We start from the raw sequence: 16,312 nt of genomic DNA, 5'->3' as shown, positions 1-16,312 counted from the left end.
AATGCACCAAAAGCCATTAGTATTCAATAGTGAAAAAAGATCTAACAATGGAAATCTGTTTCACGTGTGAATGAAATAATCTTGGACTGTGTATGTTTTATTGCTCCCTATCTGGTGGCCTTCATCAGAACGCTGGCAGAATGACATAAACCAATTAATAGTAATTTTTTACCGGGTCTGCAAAACATAATTAAATTAAATCTATGCAGTTAAAGCTCATCTCTTGGGAGGCATCTAATGGCAGAGGCTGAAATTGCTTCTGTTTGAGGAAAAACTGCATGTAGCAGCTCTGAGTTACGTAATGGTCCAGCCTGCAGGGTGGCACTCGGGTTTTTATTTTTATCCTACCAAACACTAATCCTGAGAGCAATTCTTCTTTGTTTTCTTTATTTTTAGGCAGTAATTGTTTATGAATGTTTGTCAGAATGGGGTCAGATACTGTGTGCCATTTGCCCCAACCCCAAACTGGTTATCACTGGAGGAACAAGTACAGCGGTGTGTGTGTGGGAAATGGGCATGTCCAAAGAAAAAGCTAAAGCCCTCACACTGAAACAGGTAAAATACAGTAAAGATGCTTTTTACATAAATGATGTTACAGGATCAAAAAAATCATGGAAAGGGTATTGCTCACATAATAAGCTTTGAAACCACAAGTCCAGCAGACCTTTGGGGAACTGAGGAGTCGGGGTACTGATCTGCATTGAAAGCAGGCAAAATCTGTTTTCAAAATGACATCGTTCTTAAGGGTGGTTGATCACAAGGAGCTCTTCGGAGAGACGGAGAATTTGGTAGTATTGTTACCAAAATTATACAGGCATGTTTTGTGAGATCATCTGATTTATTGTATTGTTGTATGTAAAATACCTCCATCTGTGTCAGGGAGGGCAGTGAAGGAGACTGTCTTAAGGTTCAATTTCCTTTTTGATATTTTTTTGTTTTAAATTACACTTGTGTGATGTATATATTTAAATTACGCTTGTGTGCAAAACTTGCTTTTTCTGGCAGTGATGTTTGTGAAGCAGAGTATACCAGTTCAGGATCACTTGAAGCTTTTCTTGCTTTGTTAATTCAGAACATCAACTTCTAATCTAAAAAAAAAAGCACCTGTGCTTTAAAACCAGTTGTAGCTAAGTGCAGACTGAGTCTTGCATGTTTGCTAAAAAAAAACCAACCAAGCCAAAACCATAAAACCCACCCACAAAAAAAAAACCCAAAACAATTACCTCAAAATGTACTAGAAGCTGTGATTCATTGTTATAGGTAGCTAGATTGTTACATATTATTGTTACATGTTCCTGTTCCTGTTGGCGCGTTGATAGTAGGACTTTTCCAGAGGAAAGCTTCCACTCAAACTTAAGGGAAAAGGAATTTAGAGAAATATTTAGTAACTTCCCTTGTGTGGTCTCCAACAACTGTCCGAAGCTGTGTTTCCAAAGTGTTTTTTTAAAACCAGTGCAAGATAAAACACTGTCCCTTAAATTTCAGGGCAGCATATTGAAGGCCATTTCACTTAGCCAGTGATTTGTAACCAAGTGAACTGCAGTAATCTGACTGCATTCTAGATTCCTGTTCCATACATTTTTGGAGGTGGTTTTTTTCAGTAGAAGGCTATATAACATTAGACCCTTGAAATTTGGTTTTGTGAGAGTACTTTTTAAATGGGGAAAAAATATTACTCCTGTCACTTTCAGTTACAAAAATAATTGCCAGCTCAGGATTTGTAAGTCAGTTGCATCTTTCGGTAAGACATTAATGTAAGTGCATTTAATGTAATAATTTTTGTGCTCTCTCCTGATTGCAGCTTGTTCCTCCTGACTTTTGTTTTGCAGGCGTTACTGGGTCATACTGACACTGTCACATGCCTGACAGCTTCTCTAGCTTATCACATCATTGTGAGTGGATCACGGGATCGCACCTGCATCATCTGGGATTTGAATAAACTGTCTTTTCTAACACAACTTCGAGGTCACAAGGCTCCAGTTTCAGCACTCTGTATAAATGAATTAACGGTAAGAAACAAATCCCATTCAGCAATGTGCAGCGGGAACAGTAACAAGTGTCAGAAATTGTTAAACCAAAGAAAAAGCTAGGCTCTTCTGTTAGTTTGGCAAAACTTGTATAACTTGTCTGAAAAGTAACTAGCTGGTTTAGGGTGCGTCGTTTCTCCAGAGGCACGCGTGTGTTTATTCCATGCAGAGTGGCTTGAGCTCAGAAGAGCTTATTGACAGTGCTGGCAGCAGTATAGCTAGTGTGGCATTCAAAGTGGGTTGTCAAACCTACCACAGGAGCTAAGAAAAGATTTCTATGTGATCTTGATTGACTTCTGTTCTTTTACGCTTAATTTAAAGGAGGCGGAAGATGCTTTGGATGAAGCTGCAGTGATAATCATAGTGGAAACAGACATGCCCTAAAAGCTTGTCTCTGTGGCGGTCCTATAAGTTATGGGCTGCCGCTTATCCAGCTCCCATACATATCAGAAAGGATTTGCCCAGCTTGAAACTTTATGTACCTGGTCCATCAGGGCTGGATGGACCTTGTAGCAGCTGAAGCAATAGTAGTGGCTGAAAGCAAGACAAAATGGGGCTGTAATGCAAGGAGGAGGTAGCAAGAGGTACAGTTTATTAGCTGCTAGTAGTCTCATGATTGTAGTGTTGCCAGTGTTTTAGACTGCAGCTCGTGTTTCTCCTATGCACTAGTTTGGACCATCTCTTGCTCTTTTCCTAATGAGGAAGCAAATGAAGGTTAAAGTGGTACATGTTTGTGAAAAAGAGCAGAGGCAACATGAGCAGAGCCTTTGAAAACCAAGAAGGGAAAGTACTGAAAATACACTGTTGGATTGTTATGCTGTGAGAAGTGGAGGAACTGGTCTACTCATTGTGTGCTGTAAATAGAACAAACAGAGTGTTACTAAGTGTGGTTTTCTATGTACAATTAAAAAAAATGCGTATCATCCTAAAGATTTGTTTAGGTGGCCAAACTCAGCTTGAATAGAACTTCCTGAAAAGTGCCAGGCTTGGTGACTGAAGTTGGCTTATAAATCAACGTGGCTTATATTTTTGCTGAAGAAAACCTGAGTCTTGTGTTGAAATACAGAAGTGTTATTTGTCTTTGCAGGGGGATATTGTGTCATGTGCTGGCACTTACATCCATGTATGGAGCATTAATGGCAGCCCTACTGCAAGCGTAAACACTTTCACTGGCCGGAGCCAGCAAATAATGTGTTGTTTTGTGTCGGAGATGAATGAGTGGGATACCCAGAACGTCATTGTAACAGGACATTCAGATGGAGTTGTCCGGGTAAGTACCAGGAATCACTGCTTGGAAAAATAAGTTTATGCCTTAGTAGTAGTAGTTAGAGAAGTCATGTCTATCCAACACCATGCCCTGGCCAGTCCCAGAAGCTGACCTGCTGCACTTGAGTGCTCCACCTGAACAATCAGCCCTGCAGGAAGGAGGGGAGTCCAGGCTGGGTAGGCAATGCAGACTGCTTTTGGTGCTGGAACCAGCCGTGCCATCTCTGCACAGGGTGGTATGCTGTATCCTGTCCACATGTTAAATGAACACTGAAGATTCATGGAAAACTTTTTCAGTGAGCTGACATTCCTATGCAGTCTTCCAGTTTTCCTTCTCCTTTTTGATGCAGCCATTGTGATGTAGTAACTAGTGATAGTCAGCAGCATACATTTTTCCTTCCTGCTCTCTTTTGGTCACTTTTTGATCACTGGCTTTCCTGCCTGTAGATTGTAGTTTTCATTCACCACTCTTGTGGTATGCACCTTGAGACAACTCATTTTGCTGCCTGAAAAGGAAAGAGGAACTTGGTGACATCCCTGATCACTGCGAGTCTAACCCAATTTTCAGTACTGTGTGCAGTCCTGAGTCTGCCTTAACTGGAGTTTGCTGGTCAGATTGCTGTGCGGAGGGGATGGTTTTTTATTTGAACAGCTAAAATGTTAAATAACGGCACAAGACTTGCTCATTTGTGATTCAGGCATGAACACAGATGTCCTCTTACAGTATCTAGCTGCCAAAAACAGGTATCATGTGACCTGCCTCTTGTTCTAGCAGTGCAAATGCACAGTTCTAATAAGCCATCTCCACTCTAGAAGTAGCTCAGAAGAAAGCTAAGTGTTCAGGATGTGCCACTTTCTTATCCCCTCTCTCTCCAGTTCTGGCGGATGGAGTTCTTGCAAGTACCAGAAACACCAGCTCCAGAGCCTGTGGAGATGCTGGAAATGCAAGAGGATTGTCAGGAAGCACAAATAGGTATGTCTCCTGACAGGTGTATTGTCATCTGATCTTTGCTATACACAGGTTATACAGGTTATATACCTGTGGTTATACAGTGCAGAATGGACAATGGGGATTTTGTCTCAGAAGGCAATAGACATCCAGCCGGGCATAATAAATAGAGCAACTGAGTTCATTGTTCACCATCTTCCTTACAGTAGTTTCATATTGCTAAAAGAAAAATCATGCCCATCATAGCTTTTTCATCTGTGAAGATTGAACTGCTCTGTGTGTGGTTGTTTCTGTTATCAGTGGACCCAATGGATGCTACTGTTGTCCAAAAGCTAGATATTTTCTTTTATGGAATTACAGCATAACGTCAGAGTAAAAAAAAATATTTATATTTACTGATGGAACAGCATGCTGTATAGACAAGCAGTGCTGGCCATATCACTTTCCCCTGCTGGAAGATGCTGGTCCATTCTTGATGGGTGTTCCTTTTAGCCTTCTCATCTTCCTCTTGCCCTCTTCATATTCAAGATACTATCTGGATTTGAATCTATATCTCATAATACTCATTAGTAATTATTGTATAAATACATTTCTTTTCTTCAGTGTCACTAGGAATATAAGTATCTTCGGCAGTTGCTTTTTTTGTATTAACAAACCCTTTTATTAGGAAATCTGCGTGCTGTTTCTGTCAGCCAGAGTTTCAGCATGACTGACTGTGCTTGCTTGTGTACGTTTTGCCGAAAGGCAGCAGGGTTTGGTTTGCTAATGAGCGGTTTTGAAAATACCACTCGTTATGTCTGTGGTAGCCTGACTCAGATGGCCTATCATAGGAAATAGCTTCAGCTAAAGAGTGCTGTTTTCTGACAGACCAGCGCAAAAAAGATGAATAGTGTGATTCCTGGCAGGAGATGACTCTCTGCAAAGGCTTTGAGGTGCCTGCATGCACTTTCCCTCTAGTCATGCTGTGGTGGTACCTGCTGGGTTGTAGGTAGCGTAGCAGCAGCATAGGGAAAAAGCTCAGGCTCAAAGCAGCCTTGCTAACATCTTCTCTCCTGTTGGGTGAATCCAGGGCAGGAAGCCCACGAAGAGGACAGCAGTGACTCTGAGGCAGATGATCCATGCATTAGCCAGGACATGAAACTGCAGGAGAGCCAGAGTCAACCCATAAGCACCAGCCACAGGCCGAGGTCGTCATCAAACAGAGCAGCGGCAGCGTGGTCAGCAGACAGTGGCTCTGATGACTCCAGGCGTTGGTCAGACCAGCTCAGCTTGGATGAGAAGGATGGCTTTATCTTTGTGAATTATTCTGAGGGGCAAGCAAAAATGCATCCCCACGCTCAGGTTAACCACCCGCACCCCGGCTATGCTGAAGCACGGCACTACAGCAAGCTTAAACCAGGTAAAAGAAATGGGGCACGCCTCCTCTGTCAGATAAAGGTGCTTTCAGCACTGACCCGTGAGGCAGTCTGTCTCTGTCTGTGCAGCTCTGAGCAGGGGTGGCTGATAAATTCCAAAATGGTTGGTGAAGAGAAAAATTGGTGTGTAAATATTGCGTGTTGTTCAAGCTTTTCCTGAGAAGCTGTGGTCTCTTTACCCTGGCTGGCAGTTAAGCCAGTCACCCACCACAACACCCCTGCAGCAGGATGGTGGAGAGAATAGAAAGAAGAAAAGGAAAGGAGCTTGTGAGTCGAGGTAAGGATAGTCTAATAAACCAAGGAAAGAGGAAGACAAAGGAAGTGATGCACAGGCAATGGCTTTGCCACTTCCCACAAGCAGAATGATGACCAGCCAGTCTCTGAGCGAATGGCTGCCTTCCCCAAAAAACCCTCTTCTCAGTTTGATTGCTGAGCATGATGTTACACAGTGTGGAACATCCCTTTCTCAGTCTGAGTCAGCTGTCCAGCTTGTGTCCCTTCCCAACTTACTGTGCACCTCCAAATTCCTGACGGGGAGTGCGGGGCAGAGCAGCGAAAAAAAGAAAACCTTGACACTCTGCAAGTACTGCTGAGCAATGGCCAAAACGCTGCTATGCCATCAAAACTGGTTTAGTCACGTACTCAAAACACAGCATCGTAGGAGCTTTCATAAAGAAAATTAATGATAGTTGGAAATCTGAGTCTTCACTTTAAAAATAAAATAAAATAATTAAAATAAAAAAGGAAGCTATCCCACCTCTGTCAGGCTTTGGTACAGGGCCTCCCTGCGTATGTCACCATCCTCTGCAGCTCCCAGATGGACTTAGGGACATGGGAGGCTCTGTTCGTTGTTTTGTATCCTTTCCTTTCTTACATGCATTGCGAATCAGTTGAAAAATAGGTTTTCCCTGAGTGGAAATTGAGTCATAGAGAGTGATCTCTGAGGGGAGGTTTTTTCTTTCTAGAAAGTCACACATACCTGTATGTTGGGGGAAGAGGAAACAAAACCAAGAACAAGCAGATTTGCTTTTTCCCCTCCTACTTCCCACTTATTTTTAGGATACAGATGGGAGCGTCAGTTGGTGTTTAGAAGCAAACTAACTATGCACACGGCATTTGATCGCAAAGACAACGCACATCCAGCAGAAATCACTGCACTTGGCATCTCTAAGTGAGTAGCTTGCGAACGATTGCTTAAAACATGTTTTCAGTGTTGTCAGTGGGAAGCGGTACGAAGCAGCCGCTGTTCTTTGCATAATGCTGTTTTGTGGTACTTCTGGTTAGGGCAGCCGTGTTCAAGGACTGAGATTTAAAAAACTGCTAAAATAAGTAGGCTTACTCAGCTGCGTGATGTTACAGTGTATTGTTACAGCTTCGGTTCTCAGTCATACCAGCCTAATTTGTGCATTAATTACTATGCCAGTGGTTTTACATATTGTGGCATGTAAAACTGGTCATCGATGTCTGTGTGTTACTGACAGAGTTGTGGCAAGAAAGCTTTTTTTTTTTTCTTACAGAGATCACAGCAGAATTCTTATTGGGGATGGTCGAGGCAGGGTGTTCAGCTGGTCCGTAAGCGATCAGCCTGGCCGATCTGCAGCCGATCACTGGGTGAAGGACGAGGGGGGAGACAGCTGTTCGGGCTGCTCGGTCCGTTTTTCACTCACTGAGAGGCGTCACCATTGCAGGAACTGTGGGCAGCTCTTCTGTCAGAAGTAAGTCAGCCAATGGTCTCCTTTGGGCTCTTTTCCGTACAGAATTTTAGGCTGGGTAAAGCTGTTGCATACCATGGAACTCTGCTGAAAGACTGAGGTTTCCCTTGCCAAAACAGAACTGGTGAAGAAAAAAACATCAGAACTCTCAAAACTTCCAGCGAGGGGTTAGAAAAGACAGACTAGCCCCTTTATAAATCCAGTTAGCAAGACAGATATGAGGAGAGAATGAAATCTGCTTGCAGCTTTGAAAACCTCCCGGTTGCCCATCTGGGAAAAGCTTTAGACAAATGAACTTAGTGAAGAAAAAACCCACAAAACAAAACAAGCAAACAAAAAAACACAAAAAAACCCCAACAAACCACCAAAAAAAACCCAAACAGCCAAACAAACTTCTTTGGCAGCAACTAGTTTTTCTTGGCAGTCTACAAGTAACCCGGTCAAAATATGAATGGTGTGCAGGACTGTAAGGAATGCTGATGTAGGAGCCAGCAGCGTGCAGCCTCAAATGGCAAGATGTATGATACACAGGATGTGTGTGAGCTCCCCTTACCCAGAAACAGGTGGAAGCCTCTCCTGTCTGGTCCACTGGGCCAGGAATGGTATTTCTAGTTTCATCTCTGTAGCTCTACTTTGAGCTTAAACTGGTGACAAAAGTTCAGAGACTAAGCTGGTTTTAAGCTACATCTCACGCAGTTGTTGCATTGATTCTGTGAGGATCATACAAGTTAAATGCCGCTTTTCTGCGATTTGAAACAGTTATGATAATTTCCACACCTCGATAGAAACTACTGGCTAGGTTGGGGGGAGACCTGGGTTGATAGCGATGTTTGTTTTCCTCTGCAGGTGCAGTAGGTTTCAGTCTGAAATCAAGCGTCTGAAGATTTCATCACCAGTCAGAGTCTGCCAGAACTGCTTCTACAACCTGCAGCATGAGAGGGGTTCAGAGGAGGGGCCCAGAAATTGATGGGGTGCTGGCAAACGGAGACCCCAGCCAGCCCCGTGGTCGCTCCAAGAACTAGTGAGAGTATCACGCAGTGATCGGAAGGGATTAGAATATTGTCTGTTTACACTTAGGTTTATACTGAGTTTTAAGCACTAAAAGTAAAAAGGGATCATTGAATTGATTTGTGTTGACAGAAGGTAAATGAGGCTAACAGCGTAATTAAGAGAAGAGCAAGGCCCAGGAAGACATGATTAATAACCGCAAATCCAATAGAACTGTCAACTCCTAAACCTATGTTGACGTGGCTATGGAGAAGATCCTCACTTATCCTAAATACCCGTTCTTGTCTTGTTTTTGTAGAGGTAGTTATCTTTATCGGGGGGAGGGGGAGGGGAAGGCTTTTTAGAAGATAGTTGTAAATCTGCCTTCTTCGCAAGCAACTGTGTATATTGTAAATAGGTATAATGGCCTTTTTATCTAAATATGAACTTAACTGCCTGTTACATGGGACTTCAGATTAACCACTATACTTTGTGTGGCATCTTTATCTCATCTATCAATTTAAATACGAATGTTTTAAAAAAAAACAAAAACAAAAACAAACAAAACAAAACCAGAAGACTCGAAGGCATTATGCATATTTCTGTTTAAAATCCAGTCTGTGCATGTCTGTTCTTTCAGTTGCCCACAGTATCTTAATTTAAGTAAGGCTATTCATAGATTTTTTCAAAAAAAAAAAAAAAAAAGATTTTTTGAGAATGGGACTTGGAGTATTTTATTCTAGCTGTAAGATAACCAGGAACTAAATTGTACACTTGTGTTGCATTTTATACCAAACTATTTACCACCTCAGTGTTGTTCATATTTAATAAGGCCTCTTTTATACATATGTCAGAGCTGCAGTTTTGTTAATTACTTAATGTTCATTAGCAGCTGATTCATGCAGTGCAAGAACCAGCTTTTACCTTCTTTAGTCAATATCAGTTGGCTTGCATATATAGGTACAGAATGAATTCCTTGTGCGTAAAATTTAACCGCTGTCGTCCTGTAGCTTGTTTGCAAAAAAACTTCTGGAACAATAGGCATTGCTGTAAAACAGGGTGATATTAGTCATGTCAGAAATGCTTCTAAGAGCTATCTTCATGTTTCGGCACATGACATCAACTTGAGGACAGCAGTAGATTTCCATTATGGTTTTTAAGTTCCAATATGAATTCAATCGCAGTATTTTTTTACTACTCTGTCATTTATTTTGCACTACATGTGGGAGGAAGTAGAGACACTGAAACCCACTGGGATTGGAACATGTGCATCAGAGATAGGCCCATGGACTTAATTTCTGAATGAGGTCTTGCCAGTGGGTTTTGGGGGTGGGGGGTGGGGGGGGGTGGGGGGGTGCAGGGGGCAGGCTGGTGTTTGGCTTGGTTTTGTTTTTTAACGTATGTGTATATATTTTGTAAATGGGTGACAAACTGATCTAGATCTAGATTTATTCACAATGGATTCTTTTAAATAGCGGTAAGGATAGGACCCAAACCAACAGAAGACAGGTGGCCCTGCTTTTGCTCCGCTAGTACTTCAGTGGGTGCCTCCACTCAAGACGATGAGGTTATCCTTCGCTTGGAATGGTTTGGGCAGACTGTGGCCCTGGGACAGCAAATGGTTAAAACTGGCACTGTCATCAGAATGGCACCGTCGAAAATGCCAGGCCCTCTGTGGTGGTGTGAGTTCCTTCCAGAAGGTTCTTGGCACTGGGGGGGGTACACCTGTCTTCCCTTGATTTGAGCTTCTAGCGGTGAATAATTTGTTAATCCTGACCACTTACTATTTACCCTGGTATCACATGTTTATGCACTGAAGGTTAAATATGTATTTTGATACATGTTTGTTTATTATGTATGTGCTGGTCTGTAAAATGAGATATATTCCTGTTTTGGTATGTATACTAGGTCCCCAAATGAACAGAAAGGCTTCTCTAGAGCCCTTGCACACTGTTGAGTAAATGCAGGTTTGTTGAGATTAGCTGACCCAAATAGATCCCTTTAGATCCAAAGAGTGATGATCCAAGTAGCCAGGCTGCATGGCTACCCTGACAGATTTGTCCCTAAAAACAAGAAGAGGTCCTCAGTAAGCATGTGCGGAGCACTGGAATTTCTGTGTTCAGCTGTTCTCTCTAACGTTGCCTTCACCCTTCCCAAAATGATGCGAAACCAGCATAGTTCAGAAGACAGGCGAGTGGCCTTAACGTTTTGGTTTGAAGAAAAGGCTCTTTTAACAACTCGGAAATGCCTTTGAGTCCACAGAGTTTTCTTCCCCTTGCCTCCAGATTTCAAATCCAACCCAAATTTAAGGAAGCCTTCTTTTCTACGGACTGGAACTTGTATTAAATAATACACGTAATTAAACCGTAATAAACACAATATTTATTTATGGCAATAGCACTGATATAATCCAAACACTAAAGAAAACAGTTGGCATATAGTACTAACGCAGGGTCGTGGAGATGGTGGGCCGTCAGTGAAGAGGTAGGCAGCTGCTCTCGGCTGTGTGAGCCCGTTACACGGGTGGTGTGCTACGCTTCCGACGATGGGCAGCATACCCAGGTCGTTATTCTTTACAGGTCCTGTAGCATAGAACTTAGTCCCAATTTACATTTTGCAACTGAATCACCACAGCCCTCTGACTTTATTCTTTAGTTGCACTGTTCCAAAACCCACGTTCTTGCTTGTAGGAGGTGGAGGGGAAAAAACACACCTGCTCATATTTCCTCTGGCAGCTGGTGCTGTGGGCAACTGTTTTGTTCACTTGGGAGTGGGTTTTTTTTCCATTTCTTTCAAGCTTCTAATGCAAATACTTGCTTTGTTTTCCATGTAAAAATCTGTTGAGCAAAAATATACTCATGTACACTAACATTAGTAGACTGTATCCTCTGCAAGTACCTCACGCGTCTTCTCCTGCCTTGTTCTTTGTAGTATACTTATTCACGTACTCTTAACATTCGTATGTAGTGTGCAACTGTAATGTCATGCTTCTGGGAGGGGGTTGGCTGCCTCCAGCCGACGTTCATCAGTTCAATAGCAAAACACTTTAGATAAGTTATTTTGCACTTTCTTATGTATAAAATTGGTAGAAACTTATATTTGCTTTGTATCATTTAAAGACTCCTTTTGTTTCAGTAAATGAACTGTGTATAAAATACTTATGCAGTTAAAACTGTTTTTAGAAAGTATTTTTAATTTCAGCAAGTTTGGTTACTTGTTGCATGACTATTAACACAGCTGACTTTTTGTGTCAGTGCAATGTATATTTTTTTTGTCCTGTTATTAACTTGTAAGCCCTAGTTAAATGGCCATTTATTTGTACAGCATCAGGAGAAAATTGAAGATAACTGGCTAAGACTGGAGTGTGGAATTTTGTACTATATTGCAGAATCCAATATCTGTTTTTTGGTGGTTACGTAAAAGGCCTGACGATTTACTATCTAGTGTGCAATCTGTGATATCTGAATGTTCATTGTATATTTGTCTCCAATGCAAAAAGGTAGAGTAACACAGTTACAACAATACATGATTAAATGCAATAGTTCAGGTACTGAAGTATTTTTTTCATTTCAAATAAATACCTGCTATTTACCACCAAAAAGCTGTTTTGCGTTTGTTGGAAAGACGCAACATTTGCAGCTGAATAAATGTTTTTAACATGGGAGTGGTAACTAGTGAGTAACGTGTTTCTGTATCATCCTGAGGAGTAAATTTCTGTTGCTTGTTAACGGTTTTTGAGTACGGTCATCCACGATGATGCAGGGTGAAATTATGTGTCTTCCTTTATTCTTTTTTGCTTTATAAGTGTCAATTTTAGAAGCCAGCAGAATTGGACAGTGTATAGAATAGGCTGTACCAATATAGAGAAAGCAGACAGAAAAGAATGATTTAAGTCGTGCTGGATAAAGGACAGTGGAAGAGGAGGAAGTATGAAAATCCAATTTAAATCATCTTCTCCGAGGAGGGAAGGACTACTAGAGCAGAACCTTCTGTGGTGAGAAACAGCCTAAGATTCCCAAATGTTGAAATATTTTACTTATTCTTTAGTCCATTTTTATACACTTTGCTTAGCTGGTAATGCTACAGAATGGGGGGGGGGGGGGGGGGGGTGTCATGTTGGCAGTTGATAACATGCCAACACTGGTGGCTAACAGTTTTTCTCCAAGTAAAAAGCAGGCTTTGATGCAGTTGGGGCTCCCCTGTTCCTTGGCTGAGGAGCACCTGAATTGACATCGTATTTGCCAGTAGTGATATCTTTGGTTGTAAAAGAAAAGGAACTGCTCTACGGATGAACTTAGCTGTCTGTGCTCACTGTGTTTGACCCCTTCCATGAACTCTTCCAGGTTTTTAGTTATAAGTGTGCTCTTAAGCAGTAATTACAGAAGCAGTTTTCGTGGCCTTCCTAAGCCATGTCTTGGTTACATAGCGTTGGTAATGTCTGCTTTTCATAGGCGCCAAGTATTTCTCATGCGGGGTTTTCTGTATTTTAAATCTTTCCATACACTGAAAAAAAATGTTTCCTATTTTAACATTTACAGGGGAATTACTATACTTCTCGGTGTACCTGCAGACACTTGGCAGCTGCAGCCTGGCATGCTATTCTGCTGTCATGGAGTGGGTCAGGAATGAGCTTCATCAAAGCGTTCTGAGCTAGTAAACCATGCTGCCCGCGGGGTGTAGGGTCTGGCATCGCTGCCCTCCTCACAGTAGCTCCAGGCTGGTGTGCGCAGCTGGACCGTTCAGTATTTCAACCTCATTTTCCCACGAGCAAAAGATGAGTTAGCCATCTGCTTTGATCTGTGCCGTATTATGTTAGCTAATCTGTGCTTAACTTCGGTGCAGCGTTTTGAATGACACAAAGAACTTGCAATTAGTGTCGTATCCTGCCTACAGAGTGCACTGCAGCGCCTCGTCTCCACGGCTTGTGAAGTCAGGTGGAGGCACTGCTCAGCTTCAGGAAGGTGAGCCGGCTTTGTGCGGTGGTTTTGTGGCCCTCGTGCCCACAGCATCCCAATGTGCACGTGCTGCTCTCCACCTCTGCCAGCCTGTTGCCTGTGCAAAATACTCCCTTCCGCAGGTCTCTGAGAAGCCTGCCTCGATCAAACAAACAAACAAACAAAAATAATTGCCCTTTGAATTTTTCAAGGGGTTTGTGGAGCCAGAGGCTGTGCTGTGGCTGGAGCATCCCTCAGGCGTAGTGGAGAGTGGAGGTGCCAGGAGCAAGCAGGGGCCGTGGACCTTTTGATTGGGAAAGGGCCTGATGGACCTTTTGATCGGGAAAGTGCAGTCTCATCCACGCCACGTGGAGCACGGACTTCGATGTTAATGTTAAGATCGTACAATTTAGAGTCCCTGTTGCAAACTGGGTGTTGGGAGAGTTAGTTCGGCTCCTTTCTGTCCAGACAAACAGAAGGATGATTAATTAGGAGCTCCGTAGCCTTTTGTGAGGTTCCTGCACTAAACCTGGGTCCGGGAGAAGCAAGAACAGTGCCCTGTGAAATTCATGGCAGCTCAGATGTTGGGGTTGGAGCCAGAAATGCCCCAAGAGGCACCAGACAGGCCAGCAGCGGATTTGGAGTGAAGGAAGGCAGCAGATGAGTGAGGGGCCAGCTCCCTGGGAGTGCCCTGCCCTTGAACTGTGGCTCCAGCAGCGCTCCTGCCACGCAGAAGCAGCTCCTGGGGCCGGGTACTCAATTCAGCAGCTAAAACACGTGGCCAGGTTTTCCGACGCGTTTGTCGGGTGTGCCTGTTGTGCGGTACCTGGTTTCGGGGCGGGGAGGAGCTATGAGCTAAAAAATGCAGCATTTCGTTCTGCAGTAGTGCCGCAGCCTAGCCCGTTGTTGCCAAATTTGTGGCAGTTCTGCTGTGACTAAATTGTCTTTCATCATGGTTGCGATGACTTTGACAGCTCGGAAAGGCAAGGTTCGGAGCCTGCCTTCTAGGCTCGAAGTGGTTTATGCTGGATCCCATTGTAAACAATGCACATATGTATTTTTAGAGAATTGTTGGCAGCGGAACACGTCTGTCCCTGTGCTGGGACGCGGTGTTGATTGCCTAGCGAGGTCGGTGTGCCACACAGCGTAGAGAGGATGGGGTAAGTGAGCAATGAAAGGGGACGGGTGTGTCGGGAGCCGGATTGTGCCAGAAAGACTGGGGGAGTGACGTGACGTTGCATTGGGTGTGTGGCTGGCCCCAAAGAATGGGAATATGTAAGAAAGGGGACCAGAACTTAAACACAGCAGCTGAGGGACACAAGCGCAGCCGTGCTGGCTCAGGAGCCTGCCGCAGCCCCTGGGATGCTGCTCCACTAGAGGCCTCCGTGCTGTGGGGCAGAGAGGCAGGCAGGAGGTGCCACATAGCTTTTCTAAGTGTGAACGTATAGGAAAAGCTGTGAAGTCCTCATTGCATGAAGGGAACGACCAAAAAATGTCATGACCCCATGAAATAAATAAAGGGTAAAAACCAGGCTGCCAGGGGCTGGTGGTAGCTCAAATCCAGCCAGTTTTCCAAGCGCTGGGTCTTCAGCTGTCCCAGCAGCTCCATCCCCTGGGAGGAGCGCCTGCACCTTCCCCGCCTCTGGTGCCACCGCAGCCTGGGCTGCCTGCCCGTCTTTGCCGGGCCGAGCTGCAGGGAGGTTCTGCAGCTGCAGCGCTGAGCAAGAGCAAGGGTGACCCCTGGCAATAGCATGTTACGGATGTAAACACTGGTTGATGTATGGTTTATGTGTGCGTGCGCAGAGCAGGGCTGCTGCCCGATAGCAGATGAAAACTGTGCCACCAGCTATGGCCTGGGCAGGTGGGCTGCAGGGGGTTGCTGACACAAGCTGCCCTCAGCTCCAGAACTTCCAGCCCTTCCCAGGGCGCCAGCGAGCACCCCACATGAGAGCAAGGGCTGCTTTTCTTAAAGCTTGGCTGCTCTCCCAGGACCGGCCTGATGAAGCTGGGCAGGGAGCCCCCGTGGTGCTGCGGGGGCTCTGCCGCCCTCCTCTCCCGCCGGCATGGACGAATCCTGGTCCCGGGGACAGACGCTCGGGTTGCACAGTAACCTGGGAGCGTTTCCCAACTGCTGGGAAAGGGCAAAGCTGTTCAGCAGGATTCCCAGCTCTTAAAATTCACCTGCCTGAGCGGCGGTTACTGTGTGCTTACCCACAGGATACGTGCGTCTATCAAAGAGGCGATCAGCTCCAAACTGAGCTGTGAGTGGCAACGAAGGGCAACAGAAAGAGCGGCTTTAGTCCAAAAACAAGGGCTGGGGCTCAGCTGTAGGAAACCACTAGAGCTTCATTGGAGTCAAGGCTGCTTCTTTCAAGGGCTTCATTGACGTCAAGGCTGCTTCTTTCAAGGAAGAGAGAGTAAAAATAGGTTTTGGGTTCAGCTGTAAAAGCAGTAGTAATTACAAAGAATAGTGAACTCAGGGATACTTCTGGGGATGACTTAAAACCCTCAGCTGTTTCTTTCTCCTTATTTTTTCTTTCAGTATAACTGAAAAGTCTTGGATCCGTGCCAGAGGCTAAACCACATTCTTTTATTGAGGAGGCCAAATTAATTTCTTTCTGCTGTATCACAGGATGACACTGCTCACCATGACAGCTACCCAGGGTGCCTTCCCGCTTCAGAACATAATGTTTTTTTTAAGATGGACTTGTTCCAGAGTGAGGGCTTTCTGACTTCTTAGTATTGTATCAAAATATAAAGGACAGACCCAGCAAGTTAGAACATGTTGCCCTGATGCAGCGAAGCCCATGGATGCTGACAGAGCACAGAGGCAGGAGGTACTTTGCACTGGTTATCACTGGGTGAATGTCCTCATAGGCAAAGCCTTGGTTATCAGGAGCTTTTTATGGCAGGGTCTGAGGCCCAGGGCTACCACGACAGTCGCGACATGGCCTGAGGAGCAGAAACTTTTCTGGTAGTTTGCAATGTGGTGGAAGAAGAAAAAAAGCCATTTGTAGTGGAC

The 16,312-nt window shown here is 44.2% G+C and overlaps 1 protein-coding gene across 4 annotated transcripts in view; it reads left to right on the top strand.

Annotated features, from left to right (window-relative positions):
* The window catches only part of WDFY3 (WD repeat and FYVE domain containing 3), a 190,105-nt gene extending 178,085 nt beyond the window's left edge, over window positions 1–12,020 (top strand). For all 4 annotated transcript variants that reach the window (XM_080368510.1, XM_080368508.1, XM_080368509.1 and 1 more), the window contains 8 exons: window positions 397–555; window positions 1,830–2,009; window positions 3,115–3,297; window positions 4,170–4,266; window positions 5,312–5,641; window positions 6,717–6,828; window positions 7,175–7,372; window positions 8,216–12,020. In XM_080368510.1, the coding sequence (XP_080224636.1) occupies window positions 397–555; window positions 1,830–2,009; window positions 3,115–3,297; window positions 4,170–4,266; window positions 5,312–5,641; window positions 6,717–6,828; window positions 7,175–7,372; window positions 8,216–8,336 (1,380 nt within the window). In that variant the 3' untranslated portion in view covers window positions 8,337–12,020. The remainder of the gene's footprint in view (window positions 1–396; window positions 556–1,829; window positions 2,010–3,114; window positions 3,298–4,169; window positions 4,267–5,311; window positions 5,642–6,716; window positions 6,829–7,174; window positions 7,373–8,215) is intronic.
* The last annotated feature ends 4,292 nt before the right edge of the window (window positions 12,021–16,312 follow it).

This window comes from Falco punctatus, assembly GCF_963210335.1.
Source record: "Falco punctatus genome assembly, chromosome: 1".
NCBI lineage: Eukaryota > Metazoa > Chordata > Aves > Falconiformes > Falconidae > Falco > Falco punctatus.
The sequence above is the reverse complement of the archived record's forward strand: the minus strand, read 5'-3'. Positions and strand labels throughout refer to the sequence as shown.